The sequence below is a fragment of the Pezoporus flaviventris genome, unplaced genomic scaffold, assembly GCF_033815535.1.
Source record: "Pezoporus flaviventris isolate CSIRO_AGI_PZ_B2104156 unplaced genomic scaffold, CSIRO_AGI_Pfla_v1 ptg000015l, whole genome shotgun sequence".
Taxonomy (NCBI): domain Eukaryota; kingdom Metazoa; phylum Chordata; class Aves; order Psittaciformes; family Psittacidae; genus Pezoporus; species Pezoporus flaviventris.
In genome coordinates this window covers 2,212,299-2,239,181 of record NW_026892563.1, presented here as the reverse complement: position 1 = coordinate 2,239,181, position 26,883 = coordinate 2,212,299, and the positions used below count along the sequence as shown (strand labels likewise).

At 42.1% G+C, this 26,883-nt stretch overlaps 2 protein-coding genes across 13 annotated transcripts in view; one reads left to right on the top strand and one right to left on the bottom strand.

Annotated features, from left to right (window-relative positions):
* MAP3K15 (mitogen-activated protein kinase kinase kinase 15) overlaps window positions 1-14,455 on the top strand; it is a 91,331-nt gene extending 76,876 nt beyond the window's left edge. For 3 of the 11 annotated variants that reach the window (XM_061453216.1, XM_061453215.1, XM_061453213.1), the window contains 11 exons: window positions 1,121-1,278; window positions 4,081-4,264; window positions 6,711-6,888; window positions 7,611-7,785; window positions 9,737-9,922; window positions 10,245-10,350; window positions 11,548-11,758; window positions 12,621-12,763; window positions 13,246-13,343; window positions 13,467-13,543; window positions 14,038-14,455. In XM_061453216.1, coding sequence (XP_061309200.1) covers window positions 1,121-1,278; window positions 4,081-4,264; window positions 6,711-6,888; window positions 7,611-7,785; window positions 9,737-9,922; window positions 10,245-10,350; window positions 11,548-11,758; window positions 12,621-12,763; window positions 13,246-13,343; window positions 13,467-13,543; window positions 14,038-14,158 — 1,637 coding nt within the window. In that variant the 3' untranslated portion in view covers window positions 14,159-14,455. Of the gene's footprint in view, window positions 1-1,120; window positions 1,279-4,080; window positions 4,265-6,710; window positions 6,889-7,610; window positions 7,786-9,736; window positions 9,923-10,244; window positions 10,351-11,293; window positions 11,424-11,547; window positions 11,759-12,620; window positions 12,764-13,245; window positions 13,344-13,466; window positions 13,544-14,037 lie in introns of those variants that run through there. The other 8 variants (XM_061453214.1, XM_061453217.1, XR_009743375.1 and 5 more) reach the window with 7 other exon arrangements.
* Window positions 14,456-14,576: 121 nt separating this feature from the next.
* Window positions 14,577-26,661, bottom strand: PDHA1 (pyruvate dehydrogenase E1 subunit alpha 1). Of its 2 annotated transcripts, XR_009743378.1 has the most exons (12): window positions 26,471-26,661; window positions 23,284-23,352; window positions 21,604-21,777; window positions 20,776-20,902; window positions 18,917-19,008; window positions 18,444-18,536; window positions 17,870-18,025; window positions 17,594-17,665; window positions 16,769-16,836; window positions 15,864-15,972; window positions 15,074-15,299; window positions 14,577-14,912 (listed from the first exon to the last, which is right to left on the bottom strand). XR_009743378.1 is itself a non-coding variant. In XM_061453222.1 (11 exons), the coding sequence occupies exons 1-11, from the start codon at window positions 26,543-26,545 to the stop codon at window positions 15,135-15,137; spliced, it is 1,200 nt and encodes a 399-aa protein (XP_061309206.1). In that variant the 5' UTR covers window positions 26,546-26,661; the 3' UTR covers window positions 15,072-15,134. The 2 variants fall into 2 exon arrangements, 1 of the variants encoding a protein (XP_061309206.1); XM_061453222.1 differs by lacking the exon at window positions 14,577-14,912 and having other exon boundaries at window positions 15,072-15,299.
* Between the last annotated feature and the right edge of the window lie 222 nt (window positions 26,662-26,883).

Below are 26,883 nucleotides of genomic sequence, written 5' to 3'. Positions count from 1 at the left end.
CAGCTAAAAGTCCACATTGAAAAATGAATATATGGTCGCATAATTACTCAACCCTTTTATCAGTGAAGATACAGATAACATGATGTTTTCACTTTTTATATGGCCATGTGCTGATATCAAAAATCACAAGCCTCATACTGGCCTGCAGTTTAAGTAAGTACACAGAAATAGCCATTAGTCCTGTGTGGAAGACAGAAGACAATAACTAGTTGCTATAAGAGATAGTATATGGAGAAATGGTATCTGAATTAAAGTCACCATACTGTAATAAGAAGAGGTACATCTTTCCTTGTGCCCTCCTTCTTTGTTCTCGTTCACATTTGCAGCCCTGCTTATGCTTCAGACATGGAATTTACCGTGAGAATATTTTACTCAAGTTCTTTTGGATTTAAAATCAGTAAGCACGTAGCTATAGCCTAGATAGTTTTAAAAGATCTCTTGCTATTTGTTTTGTTCCTTAACTCAGTACATAAACTCTGTGGATTTTAGGCTTTATGCAATACAATCACATGATTCGAAGTATCAGGCTTCTAGTGGTTTAAATGTTACCCACCTCCATTCAAGACACACAGCCTGAGGGCAAAGCTGTGGCTTGAACTTTTGTTCTACACCAGTCACATTTAGTGATCATAGTAATATGCAATCTCTTTTATCTTCACCAGATGTTCTTTTCTTAATAATTCACAGCTTTACAACAGTGTAATTTTATTGCATTCTGAAGAAGAAAAAGAATTTAAGGATGTCATAACAGAGCCAGTAGGCATTCATATGGAGAAAGTAGTACAGACTATCTGTAATTTGAAGGTTTTCATCACCTTTTACATGTATAATTTTTACAATTTAGTCTCTGCAAAAATTGTTTGATATAATTTTACATTCTGAGGAAGCATTTGGATTATGTGACAAATATACTTTAAGCAGTTTGAAGCCTTGTATTAGAAAGGGAGGCGAGATAATTTATAGAAAAGATGTTAATATGTTTTAGCGCTGAAAGGGGAAATCAAATATTTTGGCTCTGAAAGGTTGCATTTGGCAATTTTTGACTTGCTTAGTGGTGTGTTAATTCTTTTTAGTAAGAATGAAAACTGTAACACTTGACTATTCCTTTTGACCTTACCAGGAACCTTGCAGTACATGGCTCCAGAAATCATTGATAAAGGGCCACGAGGATACGGTGCACCAGCAGATATCTGGTCACTAGGTTGCACCATTATTGAAATGGCAACAGGCAAACCTCCATTTCATGAACTAGGGGAGCCTCAAGCAGCAATGTTTAAAGTAAGTACAGCTTTTTTTTTTTTTTTTTGCTATAGACTTTATAAATGATCAAATACTGACTTTATTTTTTAATATTAACTTAATTGGTAGTAACCTTTTGTTATATTGGTTATCTTGCACAAAACCACAGTCTGATCAGTGTTCTTGATTCACTGAATGATCCCTCTCTGCTCTCAGCTGTATTGCTCTAGGGGAAATAGGTCATGACTCAGAGCAGCAATCTGAAAGAGTAAAGACTTACGAAAACTAATATTCTTACTTCTGTCACCTCCTGTTCTTGGTTTATTATTTTTGTCTTGGCAAAAAGCTATCTGACAATGACAACCAAGTTATTACTGCTCCTTTAAGTCTTCTAGCAGTTGCCTTTTCACCTTATGTGCCTGGCACGCAGTTGAGCTGTTCAGTGAGTTACACGTGTTACTTTTCAGCAGTTTATTGAGCTGTCAGGAAGCACTGGTTCAGTTCTGGGTGCTCAATATGCTTTGTGCAGGCTCATGAGGTAAGCTCTGGCAGGACTGTATGTGTCCCTACATCCTGCCCATAAGCACTTCCATGCCACAGAGTTGTGTTCTGATGTTTCAGAACTGGCATTTTTAAAAAATACATCTGTTGCCCTTCTTTCTTCAAGGATGCGGCAGAGTTTTTATCATTGTTATTGCAGACTGTGCTAATGTGCAATTGTCAGGCATTTGTTTTTGTTTTCTGCTTCTTTGCTCCTCTGGGACCTGCTTGGAGCTGCCTTTTACTGGGCACCATAAATTGCAAACTGTGGTTTCTTTTTGCTGTGTAATAAAAGTAAGCAAGCTGGAAGCTAGGTTTGAAGCCAGGAATGAAGCAGGCTGACTGGGCAAGCATGTAAAAGAACAGAAGCCTGAAAACTTGGGATATTGAACTTTCTGAGGTCGCCACCTCCACATGTGCACACTCTGTCGTGCATAGGGCAGGTGAGGAGAGGGGAAGGTCTAAGTCTGGCTGTGCAGTCACTATAGAAATTACAAATGGCCAAAGAGTTGGAGGAAGCAGAGAAAAGGGGCTGAGGAAAAAAAAGACTGAACCAAGAACTGGAAATAACTCCTGGCTGAGTGTATGTTGTGTGATATTTAATCTATAAGCATTGTATGTGTGCATCTGGTTCTGTGTGAAAGGAGTGCAAACAAATGACATTCAATGGAGATAGAGTAAACTAATGTTGCCACAGTTTCTGGATGATTACAAAAAAACCTTATTCCCCTTGAGCAACAGAGATGAAGATAAGATCAGAGACGTGTTCAAATTTCCTGGTCATGGGTTTTGTTTAGTGTGTAAGGGTATAACCTAGCACCAATGTGCTACCAGCTTGTGCCGCTGCCGCAGCTGAAAATGGCTGTGTGACCAGCATACACAAAGAGCAGGCTGACCACGGAGATAGGCGTGTCAAGAGCACAGCAAGCAGGTGGCTGTCTTCTCCTTTAATCCAAAGCAAAACTCTTGCTGGGCTGATGTTTTGCAGTGGTGAAACTATACCCCCCATTTATATAGCACTGTCCAAAATGCACATGCGGTTTTACAAATCAGGCAGAGATGCTGCACGGGACAGGGTAAATGTGTAGATGTCGTATCCTGCCAACAGGACATCTATTTACTTTTTTTTTTTTTTTTTTTGCTAAATACATCGATTTAATTGTAGAGGTCAACAAGCTGCATGTATTAAAAATGTTACATGCAGAAAATACTAGTTTTGAATGTGCTCAGAGCCATGGTTTGGAAGGCCTTAATGCGTTATTAGCATTTTCTATTCTGCACATAGAAGAATATTCAAACAGTAGCATGACTGCTCAGCACTTTTTTCTTCAGCTTGCATTGAAGTTGAACCACTATTGTGAGTGCCTAATGGTGCCACAGTGTGTTAATGCAGCTGTATTATGAGATTATTTAAAAGCAGCTGACACTTGTTTAACTTCTGGGCTACTTGTCTCCCTTGTGGCTGGCCACCTTCTGCCTGGTTCTCCAGAGCCTCTTTTATGTAAAGATGCTGAGACTACAAGCCCTAATCTTGCCAGCTACATACCATACAGTGCACACGTTACGCAATTCATACTTCCAAAGATTTATGCCAGATTGGCATTGAGATTAAGAAAGCAGTGAAGGAGCTGGAAAAATCGCTACTGAGCAACCTGTAGAATCACGTTTTTTCATTACTTAAAAAAAGGGGGGGGGAGGGAGGGATGTAGTTAAACCTTGGGACATCATGTGGTTTTCAGTTAAATAACACTGAAAGGCAAGGGAAGACATCTGGCTCTGTGTCAGGGGTGGTGATGAGGTCTGGCAAGGTCATTACGAGCATTCATACAGGAAATTTGTCAGCGGCAGGAGCAGGACAGGTACAGGCCCCAGGCAGTCAGTGCTAGAGGAGGAAGTTGCTCGTGTTGCTGCAAACGAATGTGCTGGAAGAGTCACAACTGAGACACACAGTACTGGGCAGGGGTGATGGGAAGCCTAGGAAGTAACTGGAGGGATTTGTGGATGGTAGAAGCAGCATTTGAAGCACTTGGTGAGGATAATGTCCAGATGCTGAGATTGTCTGAAGGTGGATGGTTGGATGCATCCATACCTTGATGTATGTGTCCACACGGATCTTCATGCCGTGTTTGTAACGAAGTAAAACAGGCTTGTTGACACTTCACTGCTTTGTGTGGATGCCTGGATCAATCCCTTTCCAAACATCAGAGGCAATACGAGAGATTATACTATGAGAGAGCTTTGGCCCATGGTCTGTGCGTAGTTGTTTAGTATAAATAATTTCTATTTGTGTTTTTCTTGCAGGTTGGGATGTTTAAGATTCATCCTGAAATTCCAGAATCGGTGTCTGCTGAAACAAGGGCCTTTATTTTGCTCTGTTTTGAACCTGATCCTAGTAAACGCGTTACAGCATCTGACTTGCTCAGAGATTCCTTCCTGAAACAAGTAAACAAGGGCAAGAAAAGCAGAATTGCATTCAAGCCTTCAGGTAAAGAATTATCAGCCAAATCCAAGTCAACATCATCATTAAGTGTTATATAAAAGATTGGAATTATTAAGCACACTCTTTTACAAAGGACATTTCCCTTTGCCAGGAAAGCAGCAGGAACTCAACAGTGAAAGTGTCTGTGATTTGCAATTAGACATATTTAAATTTAACAATTCCCACAAAATATGGTGTCTTGCTATTTTGCATTTTGCTTGCTGAAATCTCCCAACCCTGTTTTTCCTCTGCCCAGAAATAAATGCCTCATTTACAGTAAATTACAATTAGAGAAATGGCAGTTGGTGAAGACTTTCCAATGCAAGTCTACATTTTAGATTCAGAATTACTTCAGAGGTCTGAGTTTTATAGAGTAGGTGTTTGGCACCTGAAAGTGCAGATCTATCGCGTGTTCAGGTCTATACAGGTTGGCACTTTCAAACTTGGTATGCGACTTACTTAGAAATTTGTCACAGAGCTGTTGAAGTAGCTGTTTAGTGGGTTATTTTATCTGCCTAGCATGTTCCTCCCTTACATCCGTATATCAGCTGCTTTCTCAGTGATGAGATAATAAACCTTAATATAGACCTGCCAAATAAATCATTACTGTGTGAAGGAACTGTCCGTTTAAAAATAGGCAGACTCGTTGGTCTCGCTGCTTCTTTCCCCTCTCTGTACGCACACACATGCAAGCACTCCCAATGCAAATTGAATTGCTGAATGGAATTCTAAGGGGAACTAGCAAAGAATTTGACATCTAGCTGAACTGGGCATCTCTTGTCCTGAGGGGCACTGAGAACTGCAATCCCTGCAGTTACACTGGGGTAATGGGAGAGTTCACACTGCTCAGCCAGGGCAGTGGCAGTCAGGAACTTCAATAATGTTCTCTGGAGCTTTTCAGCCCTTGCCTCAGGATGTTTTCCTGGAAAAATTGCATAGTACTAGAAAGGAAGGAGCTTGCCTTGTTAGCTGCCCTGAGAGCAACAGGCTCTTTGTCAAATACCAGGGGAGGTGCAGCTGTCTTCTGTACTCCGTGCCTCCTTCTGCTCTCCTCCTTTCTTCTTCCACTCATTGATGAGGTTATGGATCACCTTTAGATGGCCAGAGGATCAGATGCTGCAGAGTTAAGCACTGACCTGCAGCAAGAAGCAAGCTCAGTGCTGACCTTTGTTATGAGTGGAGTGGGCAAATGCTATGAAAATTGTTTACTGGGTGAGAAAAGGGAAAGGCAATGTGGCTGCAGCTGAGCGTGTGCTCTGCTGTGCCAGAGCTGGGAAAAGCTGTGCTGGCTGCTGCAGCCATCTCCAAGGGAGTTTGGCAGGCTAAAGCAGGTCCTGGCCCAGTAGTTGCCATAGTCTCACCTTCAGCAGCTCACTCTGCCTCCTCCCTCTACTGTTTTCCTCATTGCCAATTTCCTCAGCTTTGTGCCCATCTTTCCTCCCTGTCTCCACCCCTTTTTTCTTTCCAATAATAAAGACAGCCCAGAGCAAATATCAACTCTTACTCTTGGGACAGCAGCTTTCAGTTTTCTGTTCTGCTGAGATGCCTTGAACCAGTTCTCACAAAGTGACGCATACTGTTTCATTTATGTGACTGACCTCAGCCATTTGAACATCAGTTGCATGCCATGGAGTGTGTCAGAGCTTTCTGAACAGCTTTTAACTTCAAACTCTCTTCCTTCCCCACCTCCATATCATTTGTAGTGACAAGCATCAACACATCTTTTGTGATAGCTTCATGGATGTCTGCACTCTGACTTGACAGAACTTCTTCCTTATCTTTCCAGTCACATAGCTGCAAACTGGCTATCAGGATGATTGCAGACCCTCAATATTTGTTATTTTCAATTTGTTCTTACTTGTCAAGATGAATTGGAAGGCAACAAGAGATTTCCTTTAGGCTGGTGCTGAGAGACAGCCCTTACGGAGGGCAAGGGGACATGCAAGAGAGACCTCAGGTGTTAGAGAGGGAGCAAATGTTTGTCCATTAACACAGTCAGGCAGAGGTGAGAAGAGTGGGTATGAGAGTGCTTTGTGCTTAGAGAAATGGCTGTGGTGGAGCAGCTGATGGTCACCTGTTGGTTTGATTCAGGCTCTTAAACAGCTGTATGTGCAGTTGTACCACTTTGTGAGGCCAGGGGAACCAAGGGAGAGAGTGTGTGTGTATATATGTGTGTGTGTACATGCCAGAACGGGTAATAAAATGGCATTGTATATGTGCATCTAGCTGCTTTGCTGTCTTTGAGTTCAGCAACTAGCTCATTCACACCTTTTGTTACTTACGCATATATTGATTTTGAGTTGTATCACTGCTTTCTGTCAATAAGGTTACCTCTCCCTCAGCCATTTTACAAAATGAGGTCTTGATATCACTGACTATGATCACAGCTGTTTTAAGCACATTGCCCTTTTCTGCCTAGTTCTGTTACATGTTTTACAATGTCTGTTCATAGATTGTAATCGTAATACATACCTCCCCCTGCCAATCCATGGAGAACAGGCTGGCAGTAGCAGCAGTGAGCATGGCTCTGTTTCGCCAGACTCTGATGCACAGCATGACATGTTTTTCGAAAGGCCAAAGAGATCTATTTCAGAGATTCAGACAAGGCATCCCATTTCCCATTTACTAAGGTAAAGCATTTGCTTGTCGCTTGACACCCATGAGGGATTATGTGGATTTAATTCACATTATATTTTATCTGAGGGCAATCTTTTCACCTAATGACTAGATAAGCAGGTTGTTAAAAACAGCAAGCAAGTTGCACAGGCAAGTTAACAGCCAACTTAAATGTTGTCTATATTTAATTATATGAAGGTTTCCACATACTGATAGATTTCCCCCATTTCCCTGCTCAGTTAATAAATGTCAGTCGTCTCATTGATAATGGATATGGATTCAGAAGTTAGCAGAGTTAGAAGAGTTGATCCTTCCCATGTACTCATAAAAAAATGTGGGAATGTGGAAGCAGAAAGGCAGTTCTGCTGCTCAGAGAGCACCAACTGTTACTTTCAAATGAGTATGTTACAGTATGGGGCCAGAAAAAATAAACAGTTACCTTAGTCCAGGGTTTTCCAGTTTCATCCCCAGAATTGAACCAGTGCTGGGGGACATTGATACCAGCTGCTCAGCAGGATGAAATCGGCCTCGTGCTTTTGGGTTCAGTGGGGTTTATGCCAGCTGAGGATCTGAGTCATCTTCTGTCTCAGACTTAGTATTTAACAGTCTGATCAATCCACTGCTGCAGTTTAACTCATACTTTAACCTCCAAAGTATCCCTACTGGCTTCTAACAGTACAGCTGTTGTTGCTAATGCTGTCTCTCTCCTGTTCTTGTCGCCCGGTTGCTGACACAGTGCACCTGATGAGGGCTCAGCCTCAGAGGACAGGAGTGCCTCTCCTTCCATTGAGGACAAGGATTCTGGTCTGTTTCTGCTGAGGAAGGACAGTGAACGCCGAGCAATCCTGTATAAAATCCTTAAGGAAGAACAGAATAAAGTTGCTTCCAATTTGCAGGACTGTATTGCACAGGTAATTTCACTTCAGCTCTCCTTTTCCCATGTTAAAAGGAAGATGACATGCCAGGTAGGAGTACTCCTTTTCTGGAAATTAACAAATGAAGGAGCTTGGATTGCTCCTTCTCAGTACCTTTAATCTCTCAGACCTGTAACTGTCTGGGCTCTGGGGTTTATTTCCTGAGGAAGAGGTTTGGGCCATTTGATATGGGGTTGTGAGGCTGGTGGGTTGGTTTGTTCGCTTTTAAAGGACAGGGAAATGGAACACCAGGTAGTAATTGGTATGATTTGCTTCAAGGATAGATAACTGATTAACGGGTTTTAATTCAAAGCATATGTAAACTAGGTGCTAAGGACACTCCATGAATCTTTAAAAAGCTAAGGTAGATTTTCTGCAGCAGGAAGGGTTGAATGGGAAGGTTTAGTGACTGTAAAGAATAACAAGAGCAATCTTGTGTTCATTTAACCCATACCTAAGCAATGCCACACACCAGAAACAGAATTGATTGCTTAGCTTTTTCTGCTTAATGTCTGCTTCTAACAGTAGAAATACCTGTTCTCGGCAAAGCTGTGGTTTTTCACCTGGACGCCATTCACATGAAGGGGACCCTGCTGATTCTTCTTGCAGTACTCCTGGCCAGCTGTTGGTCCTGTCACAAAGACCCTTGCAGCACAGCTGCAAAGAGTCCTGCTGCTCCTGGGGTGAGCCTGGCATGGGCAGCCTGCTCCACACAGCACATCACAGGGGTTTGCTTCTCCCCTGTGACTTCCTTCCACCACGAACTGCCTCATAGGGCAGAGCAGCTTGTCCCTGACTGAGGGGCTCCTTGTAAGGCTCCACAGGCCCAAGAGGAAAGCCCCCAGACTCAGGCTGGGGAAGCAATTAATGTAAATTTCTGCTCTGAGCTTAAACTGCAGAATAGCTTATAGTCTGACAGAGGACTAAAATTCATATGTGAGATCTTAGAAATAACCAGGGGTCTCAATAATTTCCAAGGGCATGTAGCGACAGGACAAGGGGAAACAGTTTCAATCTGACAGAGCGGAGGTTCAGATACTAGGAAAAAATGTCTGCCTGTGAGGGTGATGAGGCACTGGCACAGGCTGCCCAGAGAAGCGGTGGCTGCCCCATCCCTGGCAGTGTTCAAGGCCAGGTTGGACGGGGCTTTGAGCAACCTGGTCTAATGGAAGGTGTCCCTGCCCATGGCACGGGGGTTGGAACTTGATGATATTTAAGGTCCCTTCCAACCCAAACCATTTTGTGATACTGTGATTATTTAGTAACAGCAAGTCCTATGTTAGTCTCCAGCTGTTTTACAGCCCTGGTGTAATAATTTATTTTCCATAATTTATGTAATAGTTTTCCCTTTACCTTTTAATTATATAGGCGGCTGTTCTTACAGGCCCTTGGATGACTTTAACTGTGGGGGCTGTGGACTGGAAATCACAGAATACAGTCAAGTCCTATCACTGTGTAATCTTAGACCTTTTACTGACTTAAATACATAATGTAAACATAATTATTGGCCTAAGGAAATCAAATGTCTGCATAATTAGATATTAGTCCAGATCCAGCTTATTGAAAGGATAGCATCTAAAAAATTGGTGTCTCTTACAGACTGCTGTTTTTATGGAGGAGAGCTGCCCTCTCCAGTACGTTGCAGAAATGTGTAGGGATTGTCTGGAACCTCTTCCCTTTGTGACAGCCATGGTGCCAGCAGACTTTTGGTTTTGTTTTTGGGTTTGTTTGTTGTTGTTTTATTTTTCAATAGGAATTACTATTAAAAAAAAAAATCAGGTAGAAAATAAAGGCTTTGCAGAAACAAAGGTTCTGTAATTTCTGCATGTCAGTGTGAGGCATAAACAGGCAAAGCCAGAAACTGTAATCCTAGAACTACTATTGCTGCTAAAAGGATGTTTAATGACTCTGGGTTTTCCATGATATACGTTCATTATCTTTTCTTCAGAGCTCTGAAGAACTGCAACTTTCAGTGGCCCACATCAAGCAAATTATTGGGATTTTAAGAGACTTCATACGCTCTCCTGAGCAGAGAGTGATGGCTTCTACCATATCCAAGCTGAAAATGGATTTGGACTTTGACAGCACTTCCATCAATCAGATTCATCTGGTGCTGTTTGGATTTCAGGATGCTGTGAGTTCCATGCCCATTGCAGGGGTAGAGAGTCTCTTCCTGGACAGACCTCAACCCAGGGGTTTGCAGCTTCCCCAGTCTTCTTCACTCCTCTTCCTCCTTCTACTGTGAAGGGGCTTGAACGTCACAGCCTGTGCACTGTTTGAAAGCTCTAGCCTAAAACTGTCAAAAACTGTTAGTTAAACGTTCAAAGGCGGGGAGGGTTTTAGTGACTCAGGCAGTTGAGATTATAAAACTTCATGTGGCTATTGGAAAACATGATTCTCTTTCCTCAGGTGTAAGCAAATGTTGTTTGCCACTACTTTTACTCATTTATTTATAGGTGAACAAAGTATTAAGAAATCACTTAATAAGGCCCCACTGGATGTTTGCAATGGATAACATAATTCGCCGTGCAGTCCAAGCAGCAGTCACTATACTTATTCCAGGTAAATCAAAGCAGCTGAAAATAATCTTTAAAGCAAAAAAGATGGCTGTTTGCATATCAAAGAGTTGCAGCAAATGTAACAGTTTAGATGTTTAATCTGTCAGTATGCCATTAACTGCATCCCATGTGCTACTACATCAAAAGCACAGGGTCAGAATGTCATACAGAAATAAGTGTTGATCAGGAGGATTAATGCTGTACTTGGGGTACAAAAGCACATAATGAGGAGATAACTAGTGGTTCTGCATCACCAGTGTGGTCTGACCGTGACCAAAGAGGGCAAATTAAATTCAGTCCAAGCTGGAACTTTTGAAGGAAGAAAGAAAATGACTCTGTACAAGATTGTAATGACATCCAAGGTGGGTGACACTGCACAGGTTTGGTTACGTATTCTGAAAACTGATTACTGAGCTGTAGAACAGATGCAGTAAAGGGAGGGGACTAATATAAGGAGGAATGTAGTCTTTGCCTTCAGATAAATAGTAGGAAAAATCATCACCACCTGAGGAGGAAGAGGATAGCTGATGAAGAAGTATCTAGGACTAAGTGTGAGTTGGAAATCTGCAAGTAGTTTTGTAATTAAGTCTTGAAGTGCTGGGTACCCCTTCCAGTATGGGAATGTTTGGAGAGCACTTAGTGAGGGTGAGCCCTTTCAATTCAAAGTTGCTATTGTTTTTAAGCCAAATAGGCAAAAATTTTTAGGACTTTGCTTGTAGAAAAAAAATGACAGTCATTCTTTGGTGGGAAGGGTGGCCACCTGCAGCACGTGCTGAAAGAACTGGGGTTAGAATTGCTACCTGGAGAAAGGCTTTGTAAACAGTTTTGATCCAAAGGAAGATTAGGAGAATGATGATGCTTTGAAAGCAAGCTTTGAAGGGTTTCTCATTAGCACATTTAGTTTCTTCTTATTCATTTAATCACAAATGTATTTGTCCCCTCTACAGCTGTAATCTACAGCTACCTACCTCTACTGGTATGCTGCAGCTAAGCTACTACATTGCCACCCATTTTAGAATTGATGCTGGGGAACCTGTGGTCCAGCTTGCATAACGCTTTGCTACTCCCCTGCTCAGTATTACAGTAAAGCACAAGGTGTAAATAGTCTACTTCCTCAGCTGAAGCTCCCCCAAGAACAAGCTGCAACACCTCTGAAGAGAGACCTGTCCAAAGAAATTCTCTTACCCGCTTTCTTTACCAGAGCTTCGAGCTCACTTTGAGCCAGTGTCAGAAACTGAAGGTGGGGAAAAAGACGGAGATGAAGCAGAGGACAGTTTCCAGCCCACTGAACAAAACAGGGCTGAGGATCCCACCACCACATCAGGAGTCAGCACCCTCAGTTCTGTGGTATCCCATGAGGCTCAGCAGCAGCTTAGCCTGGAGCTGGGCAGACTTAAACAAGAGACCTTAAGGTAATGCTCCTGTAAAGGTTCCGGATTTGTTTTCAGACAGTCTTTGAGAAACTCTCAGATGTTGCTTTCTACAGTGACATGCACATACCTAACATCAATACTGCTCAAATACCACTGCTGTCTCAAGGTGAATCAGGCCTTCCAGGAACACAAAGGGATTCAGAATACATTGGCAGTACCAGTAGGACAACTCAACAGCCTTCAGTATTGAAGTATTGTTTCTGTGTAATTAATTGTTTAATTGCAGAACATCATGTTGTATTTCTACTGTTAAGTAAGTAATGACGCTTGTGCAATTGTGTGGTTTCCTTCCTGCTCCCTTGGCTCCTTTGACACCACAGCACTGCTCTCTGAGTTGTTCCTGCAAGGAAAGGCCAGAGCAGCACCATCCTGGCCCACAGGGCAGGCTACCCACTGATGAGCACAAGCAGAGCTCAGCAGAGCCCCTGTCCTGTTTCTCATGGGTTACTGCATTTGTAGGCTGCTGCCAGTGTGTTAACAGTTTACAATCTCATTCTCCTTCATGGATGTGATGTAAATCTGTGATCAGAACACTTCTGGTAAAACATCACTCTTACATTGTTCAGTAGTAAATTGCAGTATAAAGGCAGCTCTGCCCAGGGAGGATGCAAAACAGCTGGAACAGAATTTACAAGCAATTTACTAAATTCCGCAAATATGAAGGATTTAAAGTCTCATGGATCAGCGAGTCTCAGACAACAAACTAAGCCACAAAATATGCTACTTAAGACAGTATCTCTCAAGTGTCTCTGTCCTTTTGTAGTCATTAAAAATGACAAATGTTTTTCTCAGCTAGACTGACTCAGTATGGTTGTATTTGATCTCTCTTGTATGCTAACAGCCTTTTGGAAAACCTTGTTCAGAAGGAGAAAGAGTATCAGACCCTCTTACGACAATCTCTGGAGCAAAAAACTCAGGAATTACACTTGCTTCGATTAAAACTTAAACCTGAAGGTTATGAGGAGATACTGCACACTTTGACAGGTGCACACTAATATATTTTTTTAAAGGATAGGGTGTTGGGGTTGTTCAGCCTAAAGGCAGCTCTGGGAGGCCTTAGAGCAGCCTTCCAGTATCTAAAGGAGGCCTATGAGGAAAGCTGGAGAGGGACTTTTTAACAGGGGCATGTAGTGATAGAGCAAGAGAGAATGGCTTTAAACTGAAAGCGGGAAGATTTACATTACATGCTATGAGCGCGGTGAGACACTGGAACAGGTTGCTCAAAGAATATGCTCCACACCTGGCAGCGTTCAAGGCCAGGCTGGGCAGGGCATGAACAACCTGATCTAGTGGAAGGTGTGCTTGCCCGTAGCAGGAAGCTGGAAATGGATGATTTTTAAGGGCCCTTCCAACCCAAACCAGTCTATGATAAAGAACGCTTTGTTTTAAGCTTCAGTAGTCTGAAACTGACCACTTTAGCCCTGGTTTTGAGGTGCATTAACCTTTACATTTGTTTTCTGTTAAAGACTCCAACTGGTCTGCCACACCTTTTAGAACGAATGCAGACCCTGAGCTCATGAACTGGCTGAAACAACAAGGAGCAGACTCGCATGCTATTAAAAGGGTAAAAAAATAAACCAACAAAAAAAAAAACAAACCCCCCACCTTTAAAAAAAGGCACTGTAGTCAGTATTAGCAGTTTACTTCAACAAGGGAATGTTAATTTAGGAATAAATTTGCCTTTTAGTTTGCTGAAGAAGATTATACACTAAGTGCTGTCCTTAACGATATCACTAAGGATGACCTGCGCTACCTTCAGCTGCGGTAAGAAGTATTTCTTAGTTCCCTGGTGAGATTAATTGAAGTAGATTGTAAAAACCTTTTTCAGACATTCAGTTATTGAAATAATCAGTGACCAGTCAGTGGCAACTGCTGCGAGTTTCATCGCTGGTTTGTTGTTGAAGTTTTTCATGTCTTAACCGATGCAGTGAAACACCTGCATCTCCGGTGCTTAAAGCTATCCAAGTTTTGGTATTTGTCAAAGTTGGGAGTTATTTCTGCACCCTTTGGGATGATGTAATCACAAGGATAGCAGGCATCCAGCACTTGCTGTGCCTGCTCCTTGACTCAAGTCCTTTCAACACCAGTCTGAATGGCTGATGTGGAAGAGATTGAGCTGCCACCTCAGGGAAGCGTGTAGTGTTTCCTATGTAGTGTCATAACCAGTACAGACTTGGGATTTCTAGGTTTTGCTTCTTGCTAACGTTAAAGAAGATGAGGAAGTTCTCCATAATGCTTCTCTATTCTCCTTCATACAGGGGTGGTCTTCTCTGCAGGATTTGGAATGCAATATTAAACCACCGACAAACATCTGGCAAGACCTCTGCGCAGGTGGTTCATGCTTTGGAAGGAGAACATGACATGGGAATAAACAAATGAGAACTGCATTCACTACACTTCAATTATTAGATGTATATATACATGTCTGTACAGTGGCCTTGCAGGTTTTGCACGGCGATGTAGCTTGTTTGACCTTGAGTGTAACACAGTGACTAGTACAGCTTTTATGTCGGTGTCAATGCACTTAAATTATTTCTGACAGAGTAATGCAGAAGTCAGATGCTTATCACTGTAACCTAAAGCATTAGGTGAGGAAAAAAACCCCATCTTTTCTGCAAACTGGGTACCACACACCTGAATTGGCTTTAGCATTGTGAAAACTCTGAACATTAACATGTTACAGCTCTGGAGGCTGGAGCAGGGAGGGGATGTGCCAGAGCTTGTGGCACCTTTTCCCACATGCCTGTATAAAACTTTTGTATTAAAGCTGCCTTCACAGAACTCCTAAGAAAAGCCTGGTGCAATGTCTTCCTTTAGTAACGTACCTGCAGCAAACCCACAGCATCTAAAGGGCATTTCTGGTGGTTTTGGGAAGAAAATGGTTCATTAAGAAACAAAGCAAACACACTACTAGGTAAGTGGTGTTGAAGCTTATTTTTTTTTTAACTGTACATAACAATCCAAAGACAAGTCGATAAAGCAAATACAAAGCAATTTCAGTAAGCTGCTGCTTTAACTCCTTCTGAAACAACTTTCAGCATGTTTACCCAAATCCAAACTGAGATGGCTTTCCCCACACACTTCCTCATTTGAAAGAACTTTTAAATAACCTTACGGGTTGTTTCTGAGTCATGTCCGAGTTTCCCAAGGAAGCTGTGAATGTTCCACACCTGGCAGTGTTCAAGGCCAGGTTGGACAGAGCCTTGGGTGACATGGTTAATGTGTGGTGTCCATCGCAGAGGGGTTGGAAGTAGATGATCTAGAGGCCATTTCCAACCCTAAGTATTCCACGATTTAAGTTCCTGTAAATATATTCACTTATTCTTATGAATAAATTATGACAGTATAAAGTCCTTTAGCTGGTAGACTTGTAGCTTATCCACTGGTTTGGGCCCCGCACTTCAAAGGGTGGCTCATTGAAGTAGATGTGGTGACAGAGTTCTTCCAGTGGTGGCTCTGGGTCAGTGGTAGCGAACTGAGCTGCTTCCTCAATCTCCTTCCTTACTGCCACATCAATATCCTAAACCAAGAATGGATGCCGATTAGAAGGCATTTCAGAAAAAACATCTTAATTCTGAATTTAAACACAATGATGAAGTGTTGGTCAGAAGTGTTAATGCTGTTTACAAACATAGATGAAAAACCTGTGAGAAATCCATCCCTGCTAAACTGCAGCTTTTTGTGCCTTTTGGACAGTACCTATACCTTACTGCCAGAGGAATATGACCCCACTGATCTTCTACAGTTTCTGTTCAGATTCTGCGAACCACTGAGAGGGTCAGTGTCAATTTGGGGGGTTTTATTAAGCACAGCTGATGAAGGTATTTATAACATATACTTAAAGGACTCCTGACTCCTTCATGAGGATTTTTCACTGTTGAAAATTTCTCTTTCAGACTTTTACGCCCTTCCTAGGTAGTTGAGAATGCCACAGTAATTTTGACTTCTACATCTTACATAAGAGCTGTAATTGAAAGATGATCTCCCATGCATACAGCCTTCCTCAGCACCCACATGTGCTTTTCACAGCTCATTAGCATGCAAATCCTCCAGACCTTGCTCATATGGCAACTAAAAGCCATACCTTTAATTCTTCAATGCTAGCCAGGTTATTGTTGACCATTCTGTCCTTCAGCAAAGTAATGGGATCACTTTTGCTTCTCACTTCTTGAATTTCTTCCCTAGTGCGATAGCTAGGACCAAGAGAAACAGAGACATGAACTGCTCCAGAAGTGTCCTTGACCAGAGGCAAGGTTCTGGATGCAGCTCACTCTTAGAAAGGTGTGAACAAAGAATTGTCAGGAATGCAATGAAAATACAGTGAAGCTCATCACTCAGAGGGTGGCACAGCTACATCTAGAACATTCCTTACATCTGTAAGTGGCAACCGAGCTACCGTAGCTCCAAAAATGAATATAACGTAGGCAGGGGAAAGGGAGCAATCCCAGCCTGAGGCAGTTCCCACAAGGAGCTGCATATCCTCCTTCCCATCACCCTTCGGGTGATGATGCTAGATGATGAAGCTAGATGACTTGCTGCATGCTTCCAATTCACAACAAGTTTCCAAAGCACTGGGCTACACCTCCTGCTTCATTCAGGTATATCAGTTGGTACAATGCCCGAGCATTCTTGACACCTGCCTGTTTGTGTTTTGAAGAAGTGTTCTACTTTACTTTACTTGACTGGACAATCCAAACTGTTCCTGCAGTCTTAGCATATTGGGCTATACATACTCTAAAAACCTTGGAAAAACATGATGCTTTTCAGTCAAAGCTCAATTAGAACACACTATAACTTCACGCTGAAAGCAGAATTCATTAATAAAAAGCACAAAAGTTCGACTTTGTGCTCATAGTCATCTATAGCAGCTTCACCATAACCTTTATATGAGTTTTGTAACACATTTAAAGACGGAATCTAAGAGTTTCAGGATTTTGACCATCACTACTTGGTTGTTTCAGTGAATGCCAAGGAAGAACATCCCAGTACCTTATTCCAGGGTCACTCATGCTATGGCCATGGTAACGGTAGGTCTGTAACTCCATCACAATAGGACCCTTAAAAAGTAAAAAAAAAAAACAAACTAGGACAGAGCATGTTACCACCTTAAGGGACCAATATATGGCTATAGCAGCAAGTATTTGCTACAGGTGAAATGTACCATGATTGTAACTCAGTGTTTTTCTCCACTTAGTTTTCACACTACTACCACAACTAGTAAAATACAGCTTCACTCTTTTCAAATAAAAGCATAGGTTGATATTGTGAACTTTCATTCTAACATTCTTACTGAGCTGCATTAAATAACTTCTTCCCTCCCAGGGTCCTTCCACCATTAGTCAGACTATTTCCAAATGCCGAATGTTTCACTGCGAGGTTTGAACTCACAGAACCCTATTCTTCTGCACAAACCTTTTTCTTTTTCTGTTGTACATTGCTGGGGCAAACATTATTTCACCAAATATTAAAAAATTACAGACACAGCGTATCGTACTTGGGTGACAGACACTAATGCTGATTCACATGCTAAAGCTGATTTACATCTGCGTAAATACAGAATGATCAGTATGTTCCTTCATGCTTCCCCTAATTCATCTCTTCAAAGACAACAACTGCCTGACAGCCAGGACACCTTTCCCAATAAAATTTAACTGGAGTAGAACTGGGGAAAAAGATGCCAGAGTATCAGGATAGATAGATCTATTTTAAATGTTTGATACCACTTGCATGCCACCCAATGAAGAACTTTTTAATGCAACAGTAACATGGCTAAGAATTTCACCTATGGAAAAGGAATGACGACTACTAACTTACTTTGCCAGATCTGCAGTGTTCAGCAGCAAACTTCGTTGCTTCTCGAACACAGAGAACATCCATGCCATCCACCTGAAAACAGAAACAACACACTGAGGCAAAAAAATGCCAAACCCCAAACTTCCAATTTCAGCACTTCCACAAGAACAACATGAATTCAGTTGCAAATTTTCCTATATTTAAAAAAATATTTATAAATTTACGTATAAATAACACATACATATGTGCATGCCCATTCTCCCCCACAAAAAAAACAGCAACAGTGTCTGTACTCACCCTGAGACCTGGAATGAAGTCTCCTCTTCTATAGTAGTCGGTACTGGCTGCCGCTCTTTCAACTGAAGTTCCCATTCCATAGCGGTTATTCTCACAGACAAAAATACAAGGCAACTTCCACAAGGCAGCCATGTTGAATGTTTCAAATATCTGGCCCTGAAAGAACAAGTTGCATCTAGACAGGGAGCTCAGCATTCAAGCATCAAATCTGCAAGGTGCCTCATCACCTACATGAAGTTTGTCTCAGTGCACAACACTTCACAACAAAAGCCCTAAGAAAAACTGCAGTGAGCTATAGTACTGAGGGTGTGCATACCCTTCTCTCTCTAGGATTGCTTTTTCTGCATTAGTTGTCTCTTTTTTAGTAAAGTATCCTCTCAGCAGAAAGCCCAGCAAGCAATCAGAGCAGAAGCCCCAAGTCAGATACTGCCTGTGTGACAGCATTACCCAGGGAGGACGGGAGGTGCTCCCCACTACTTGGTGGAAAGGCAGAGCTCACAGCTCACAGAACAAAAACAGATCACCAACAGCCACTCTCCTCCTCACCACACCACACCAGACAAAGCTGATTTACCTGATTGGCTGCACCATCCCCATATAAGGCCATGCAGATTTCGTTTTTACCAAAGTATTTACAGGCCAGCGCAATCCCAGCTCCAAGAGGAACCTATCAGAGAGTACATGAAAAAACACCATTTTACAGCAATGTTTAAAGGAGTTGGAGGTAGGCAGCTTGTGAATTGTGAAGAGACATTTACACTATCAGAGATCTGCTCAACATACACGTAGTCAGTAGGTAAATACCAACTCACTTCCATTTGTGCCGATCTCTATTACAGCTAAAATTCACACATCGCTTACATATATCTCAGTGTGATACATCTTTGCTCTAGATTACTAAAAAGTGAGCAAAACAGAATAAAGACATCATAAATAGCCTCAGAATAATGGTGGCTGCATACAAGCTCACACCACAAGCACTGAAACACTGACAGAGGACAGGAGCCACATTCAACTTGTGCTTTGAAGCAGAAGTCATGTATATACCTGAGCACCAACAATTCCATTTCCACCATAGAAGTTTTTGGTATACATGTGCATTGATCCTCCTTTTCCCTTTGCACATCCTCCTTTTCGCCCTGTAACATGAATAACAAGCAAAGTACTTTTCCAAAGGAAAAATCCTATGCAAATGGGAACATCTAATTCAGTGCCTAAAGGTACTAACAGTAAGACCAAGCTGTTGTCATTACATCTATGTGGAGTCAAGAAACAACAGCCATTTCCCGAAGTGTTTACACTTAAATACATCACAAAACAAGTAAGAAAAGAGGGTGAAAGAGAACAGTAAATGAAACCTAATTCAGGAAATACAGAATGAGATTAAGAAGAAATTTTACAAGCAACCAAGAAGTTTCAGTGCTCTACCTATGTACAAGAACTTTCTGATAAACGGGGGGAGTGGTGGTGGAGGGGTGGTGTTTAATAGCCAAAATGGTCCCTACTTCTCATAAATGTAAATCTGTAAAAAAAGTATATCCAGTCCTTCCTGCTTTTCACTTGTGCAACAAAGGTGTGAACACTATTCAAATTAGTCGCAATAATCTACACACGTCTTCTCTGTGACAGAACCAGAAGTAAAAAATTACAGATAGGACATTCAAAAAAAAAAAAAAACCAAACCCAAAGCAAAATCCAAAATAACACCACCACAAAATCTACATAGCCAACAACTCCTCTTATGAACCCAGGATAAACATCAAAAAGTTACCCAGGCCAGCATTATTCAAGCTGCAATTTGAAAAGAAGCAGTGCTCCATGAAGCATTACAGCAAACTGTTTATATGAACTGATCTAGCAACACAGAATTTCTCTTCAGCTCACTCCATCACTTATTCTAATCTGCTTTGCTACAAGCTGCAGAGGCTCCTATTTTATTCCTAATAAGCACAGATTGGTTGGTTGGGTTTTTTGCCTTAGCCTTGGTGTTTATTTTAGAAGTTGACTCCTGGATCTCTCTCTCTGGAATTTGTTCTTCTCTTTCTTACTTAATAGCGGATCACTTTTATTATCTGTCTTTCTCAAACCTTTCTCATACCTTTATGAACTGGTTTAACGTGAGCTTTTATGAAACCTGCCAGCTAGGGCCAAAGGAAAAAAAAAAAGTTTGATTTTAATCTGTTACTAACATACATTCCTAACACATCCATTCTTAGTATGCACACCTCTTCCTTACCTCCAAAACACGCTTTCCTATATTAATGTTTCAAGCATGCAAATTCTCAGATCACGTCTTTATTGTACCAATAACTCTTTAAGGCCCTCAAACTCTTTGTTTCTTTTCACTTCTGGCATCTGTTCACAGATCTCTTAAGAGTTCAGCAGGCTGATCCTCTCTTCCCTGCTCCACCTGCAACTCAGCTGTGCACAGACTATCTACCCTTTCTGCAACATCTGACATCCGTGCAGATTACCATTTAATATTATTGTTACAGTCAAGTTTTCCCACCTCATTCAGTTTATCATTACAGGCAGTGTTTACCAGTCTAAATCTTCAGCAGCGTAATTCTGAAAATCCTAGTCTCTCTCCTAGGGGGGGTAATGCCCTGTCCTGCTGAGAACTGCCACAAGCAATCTCCATTTAAACAAGCTGCTGCAACACAATAAATACAACATACGCTATCAAGAGAAATTCTCTGAGTTTGTGCTTTCGAAGTGCAAGCACTTAAATATTCCTTATGACTTAAGTCTTATAGTAAAACGTGGCTGCATCATAACATTGCAAAATTAAACAGCTTCTGATGCCTCAGTAGACACTGTGCATCAACGTCATTTTGGATTGTACTAAAAAATTCTGCCACAAGTACAGCAGCATGCAAATCCTCCTCATTTTACTCAGCACAAACCTGTAAGTTCAGTGAGAATTTCTCGAATAGGCACTCCTCGTGTATAGGTAAAGCCATGAACCCTGTAAGCTGTTATCACATGGTCTGTAGGCTTTATGGCAGCTTCAATCCCTACGCAGCAAGCCTCCTGTTACACAGAAAAAGTCAATTTAGCAGTGAAGAAAAGCAAACATCCACAGCCAGCAGCGTGGCAAGGGCTAGCTATGACCCCCCATACATCAAAACAGGAAGAGTACTAATACAGGAGACCTCCTTAAATGCCAGCGGGTGGCAGGCTTCGAGCTGTAACAGCCTTGAGCTCTGAATTCCAACCTGATGGTGACTCACAAAAGCAGACAGGAGGGGAACAAGGCCTGTAAAAATCTGCAGACTTTTTCTACACCCATCTCCCAAATGAAGCATCTAAACAGCTGCAATTCAAAAATCTCAGGTGGGAATACGCAGACAGCACAGTTTGACTTTATTCATGAAATTCCTACTCGTGGCTGTTGTTTTACAGTGGCCACACGATCTACGAGACACTGCTTGAGGACAAGGATGTGAGCCTCCAAATGCACTGAATTTACTATGCTGCAGTTGCTCATTCCTCTCATTCAGCTGATCTTCAGATGCACCTGGCCTTCTCTCTCTTCCTATCGCTATCGCAAGATTTCAGGCATTCTCTTGTGTGCCGTAACATTGTTTTTAAAGAAACAGTGAACTACATCATGGATACAACTACTACTTCAAACACTGCACATGTTAATTTACTCTCCACTCTAGTCAAATCCCTACTTTAAATAAGATGAGATAATAAAAAAAAAACCTGGGGAAAAGAAGTAATCTTACCTGGCCATCATACAAGTGGCAGAAGCCACGAATAATCTTCTGCTTGTACAGCTGGTCAGCCTTCAGCTCCATGCGTCGGATGGACTGCATTGTCTTGTAGTACTGGAGCCCCTCCTCTCGAGTCATCACTGTGGTGGTACTGGGGCCTTCTTCTAGGCGATGAAGGTCACATTTCTGCAAAGTTGAACACGTAATTATTTCTTGAAAGTAATTTGTCCTATTTATGAGTATCACACAGTTTTTATAATGTCCTATTTTCAAATTCAGTGTAATATGCTTTAAAAAAAACAAAGCCAGCAAAACCTAAATTCGTAGGTCAAAATAAGCATAAGGTTTGCATGCTAATTCCAAATTTAGGGAAATAAAAATTTACTTCTACTAAAGGCAGATTTCCACTCACAAAATGAAGTCTCGTAGTTCCTACTATCAGGAGATGAAATACAGCCCTCACAAAACTTGGGAAAGGCACGTTTCCATGGTTCTTGCAGGCTAAATACTTGGTAAGAGCTACAGAGGCTTAGTGACGACATGATATAGTTTCCTTCGTGAATCAGTTTGTAAGATCTGGCTCTAAGGCTGGACTTCACCTCTTCTACACCACCTATACCAAGCAGTAACAAACCGCTGTTGCACCAGTCCTCCTGCCAGTCAAACCAACACGTGTACAGCACACCTTCACTACTAAACAACAGACTGTACTGAGGGAGGGCTTACTTTAGGCACCCATACAGAATGAAATTAAAAAGAATTAGAAAGCAGTCAAGCTCAGTGGAGCAATTCAAAAAAATTACTTCATCTGTGGGATTAAAGGGACAAAACACTGCTATGTTGGATTAAGACAGCTTACATACCAGAGCAAATCTGCTGGCACCTAGGAGAACTGGATATAACACATGGGCACACCACTCAAGAACGCTACTCAAGAAATTTAGGAGTCTGTACAGGTTCAAACACTAAACCTTGTATCTACTCAGAAAAGACTTTTCATATCAGCTTATTTTCCCTCCCTTCCACCTGTGCAACAATTTCAGTACTTTACAGGCACAGAAACTGATAGAAGGAAAATCAAATAATTTCTTCCAGATTTTTCTTTTTTTTCCTGAATGAGAAGCCAGCAGAAAAGCTACTACTGCCAATAGAATCATCACTTTTTTTCTACAAACTAGCCATAGCAGAAGCTGACAGAATAGAACAAATATACTTTTTGAACAGCACCAAGTTAATCATTAAAAGGGTGCCACAATATTTCCTCAAAAATCCATACAGACCTCAATCAGCTGCACATCTGGGATGCAACACCCACAATTCCATAAATAAAAGGGAGATGGAAAGAAGGGTAGGCAGCAAACACCAGCTATTTGTTTGAAAACAAGCAGAGAAACATTAATACTCTTCCCTTAGAAGAGAAAAGGTTCTTAGGCACCTTTGTGACTCCACGCTCACAGCTGCATTGAACTATCACAGCTGCAAAGTACCACATTCTTAAGAAACAAGTAATGTTACTACATACAGCAAAGCAAGGCACCTCCAACTGCATTTAGAGATCAAGCTGGACAGCAAGGGGTTTGGTCTGGAAATTCAAACAGTAGCTTTCTAATTGAAAAAGGGGCCAAGTCCATCCTGTTAGGATCTACAACACACACAATCACAATGCCCGTACTAAGCGTTCAGCTTCTTTACCTTAATTTCAAATGTAGCTTCATTTGCAAAGTCTGCATAGTTACGCGATGCTACCATCACTCGAGAGGCCTTAAAAACAAAACCAACAAAAGAAAACCAAAACAAAACATGAATATTTAAACATATTTATCAAGCAAAAGTAGGCAAATTCTCCAATAATTTCTTAACAGTACTCCCAAACTGAAATATCTTGGGAATTAAACTCACCAGATCTAAAATAAAAAGTTAGTTTCAAAAGACTGTGAAGATCATCAAACGCACAAAAATAATTACTTTTCCCTTCACATGCCAGATTGCTTACCTGAGGAAAGAAAACCAACACAGATTTTGACAGCTCGCGGCGCTGACTGGAATTTTGTCTCAACAAAATAAAAAATTATTTGGAAAAAGAAAATCACTCCCACCCCTCCCCCAACCCCTCAACAGATTTCTAGAGTATGAGCTACTCTTACTCTTTCTTATTAACAGGAATAGAATTTGGGGAGACACAAGGCAGTGACAACGAAGGGGAATATTGTTTCAGTGGATAACGGCATAGCCACTACTTAAAAATTATACAGAAACATAAAAGGTGACGTACCTGAGGAGACATGAAATACAGAGCAACATAAAGGGTGACACAGTAGTGGGGAGGTACAAAGGATGCTTAAAAATCTATTACTGTTCTGTCCTAAAGAATGAACACAGGTTATTGACTTATGAATATCTGGTATTTCTAAATTACTTCAGTATGTTTCACTGCAGCATTGCACAGGATGTTCATCTGTCTGTGCATGCGCTGTGTCCACAGCATAAGGAATGCACTACACCTTTACCAGCAAAACTGTATTGCTCATGGAGTTACACATAATTTTCAGTAGCTTCTTTTATGATGCAAGTCACACACGTTAAGCTGAAGGTTGATTATTGTGAAATTTTGAGAATGTCCAGGTCAGTTTCCAAAAAAAGGTCTGACTGATAGCTATGAGGCTTGGAAAAAAGCCAAGAGACATTTCTCAATCCCTCTAGGTTACTTACTCTGTTGCATATTTGATTTAGCAGTCACGACCACCTCTTTATCAGATTAAGCACTTAAGAGTTTTAAATTTATACCAAGTTTCTACACGGTTTACCCCAAAGTGTCAGTATTATCAGTGAGGAAAATCTCTTTTACTTCTAGAGCTGGAAGTAAATCAAGAGTTTGGGATTCCCAGAATGACAGAATGGCTGAGGTTGGAAGGAAGCTCTGATAGGTCAGCCAGAACCCCCTTGCCCTGCATACGACACAAAAGCAACACTGAGGAGTCTGTACAAGAGTTCTAAATAGATGGCCAGTGCACATACCAAAACTGAACCTTTTTAAGACTGACTTAGGCCTTACCTCACTAACGGCTCCCTAGGTTAGCAGCATTTGGAGAAAGAATAAAAAAAAAAAAGAAAAACTTTTAGATCCATAGTCCCAATAGACACAGGAAGATCTGGTAAATATGCTCTCATGTTTGATTCTCACAAATCCAGTCACCTACCTGCTTTTCCACAAGAACTTAATGCTCAGGTAAGTGAGATACTTCAGAACAGAGATGCAGCGACAGACTTGCTCTCTGTGGCAAAAAGTGAGCTGACTTCCAATTACCAAATAGTACTCTTTCACACTGATTGGATCTTGACAACTTGTTTTTTTTCAGCGGGGTTAATTTTTCCTCAGGGCCATAGTCATTATAATAGAATAAGGAGAATGAAGAGGTAAAAGTATGACTTTTTCATACACAAGAGTTAAAACACAGGAAATGACTCACTAATGAAAAAAGAAACCAATCAACTAAAACATAGAAAAAAAAACCAAAATGGGGACACATGAAAAGGGAATGTTGTTTGAGCAAAGAAAGGTGAAGCAGCTCAAAAGGTCAGATGGATGAATTTCAAATGGAACAAGAAGAGTATGTTTACTCCCTGTTTAGGATCTGACCTGTTCTGACAGTCAAAATATATATAAATAAATCAAAGCCAAGAGGTCGGAAAAGGGTTTCAGAAACAAATCAAAACATGTTTTACAGATACAAAAGTATAAATAGCAAAGAGATCACAGGGCACAGTTACCCTAAAAGTCAGTCGGAGAAATTCTCTAAGACTCAATTTGAAGTTTTAGAAAGCAGGCATTCTTTACTGCAGTACTGGGCTCACAGGAGAACCATTTCGTAAAGGTGACTGCACTCGATGCTTGCCGACAAGGGCTATATATTTAGCATGCTCATGCATATTCATAGCTTTACTGGGAACTAATTATAATATTTGCATCCTAATTACACATGCGCTTTCCTGCTGAGGGGGGTGTCTTTGGTGGCTGTCCATCGTCTTCCTCACTGTGTTTACTGAATGACCTCAGTGCTTGCAAGGTCCTAGCAGCTGGTACGTACTTGCTTCAGTTCTGTTCCAGTCTCGCTCCACGCTGCGCCCCGTTCTGTTATCTTGAAGACTAGCATCCTTGGTCTTACTGTCTTCCTAAGTTGTTATCAGTCCCATGATGTTCCTTCCCCCATTAACCCAACGTTCCTTTCTAGCTACGTATTAGTAAGTTAGAATAGTCTGGTTTATTCTATTATGCTAAAGGCACACACACTATCGTTAGTTTAGGTCTAAGGTTACAGCGAGTGCTGATGAAGGCCCTGGGCAGGGTAGCCCGTCCTCTGCCCTCCTGTAACACCACCACCCGCGCCTCCAGGGCCACGGCTGCCACAAATTGTCACGTCGGGAAGAAGCGACGGCCCTGTGCGGGTCCCTGCCCTACACACACGCGTTTATCGGATGCACTGATCAAGCCAGGTCCTGCACGCAGCAACCATTTTATTTTCAGGCGGTATTTTACACACAGTACAGAATAAAAAAAAAAAACAAAAAACAAAAAACAAAAAAACACAAATCTAAACCAAATTATACGCATTTTTTAAAATTCTTTTACCCGCCTGAATTTTCGCCGTTACACCCGGGCTATTTTGCAAGGGCAGACCCACGGCCCCGCCGCGGCAGCCGGGCCTACCGGCCATGCCCCTTCCTCGTCGTACCCCAGCACGACCCACACCTACCCCCACTAACGGCAGAGGCAGCACCGGCCTCCCGTCCCCCGGGCCTTGCCCACCCCCTATGCAGAGGGGCGCGTGCCAGCACCCGTTGCCCCCCTCGTTCCGCCCGGGCAGGTGATGACCAAACTCACCGGTTTTCCGGCGGCGGCAGCAGCCGCCGGGCTTTGCAGCACCCGGGAGAGCACGGCCAACAACATCTTACGCATGGAGCGGGGACAGCCAACACCACCTTGACGCTGTCCCCGTCCCCGGATCTCCTTCAGCCGTCCGCCCCACCCCCGGCCCAGCACTTCCCGAAGGGACTGCCGGGACCCGCTCGCCTACGTGCCTCTGCCGCGGTGCGCATGTGCGGAGATCGGATGCCGAGACGGAGGAAGGGAAGGGGGGGTCGTGAGAGTGCTGTAGGGCCGCCTCGGCCGGTGCCGGGCCGGGCCGGGCTATGATCTATCCCAGCCCGGGAGCCCTGGGTGACGGCTTTGGCGAGCGTGTGAACCGGCCATTAACTGTGGAAAAGACCTAATTTGTTCAGAAACCGTGGAGTCTA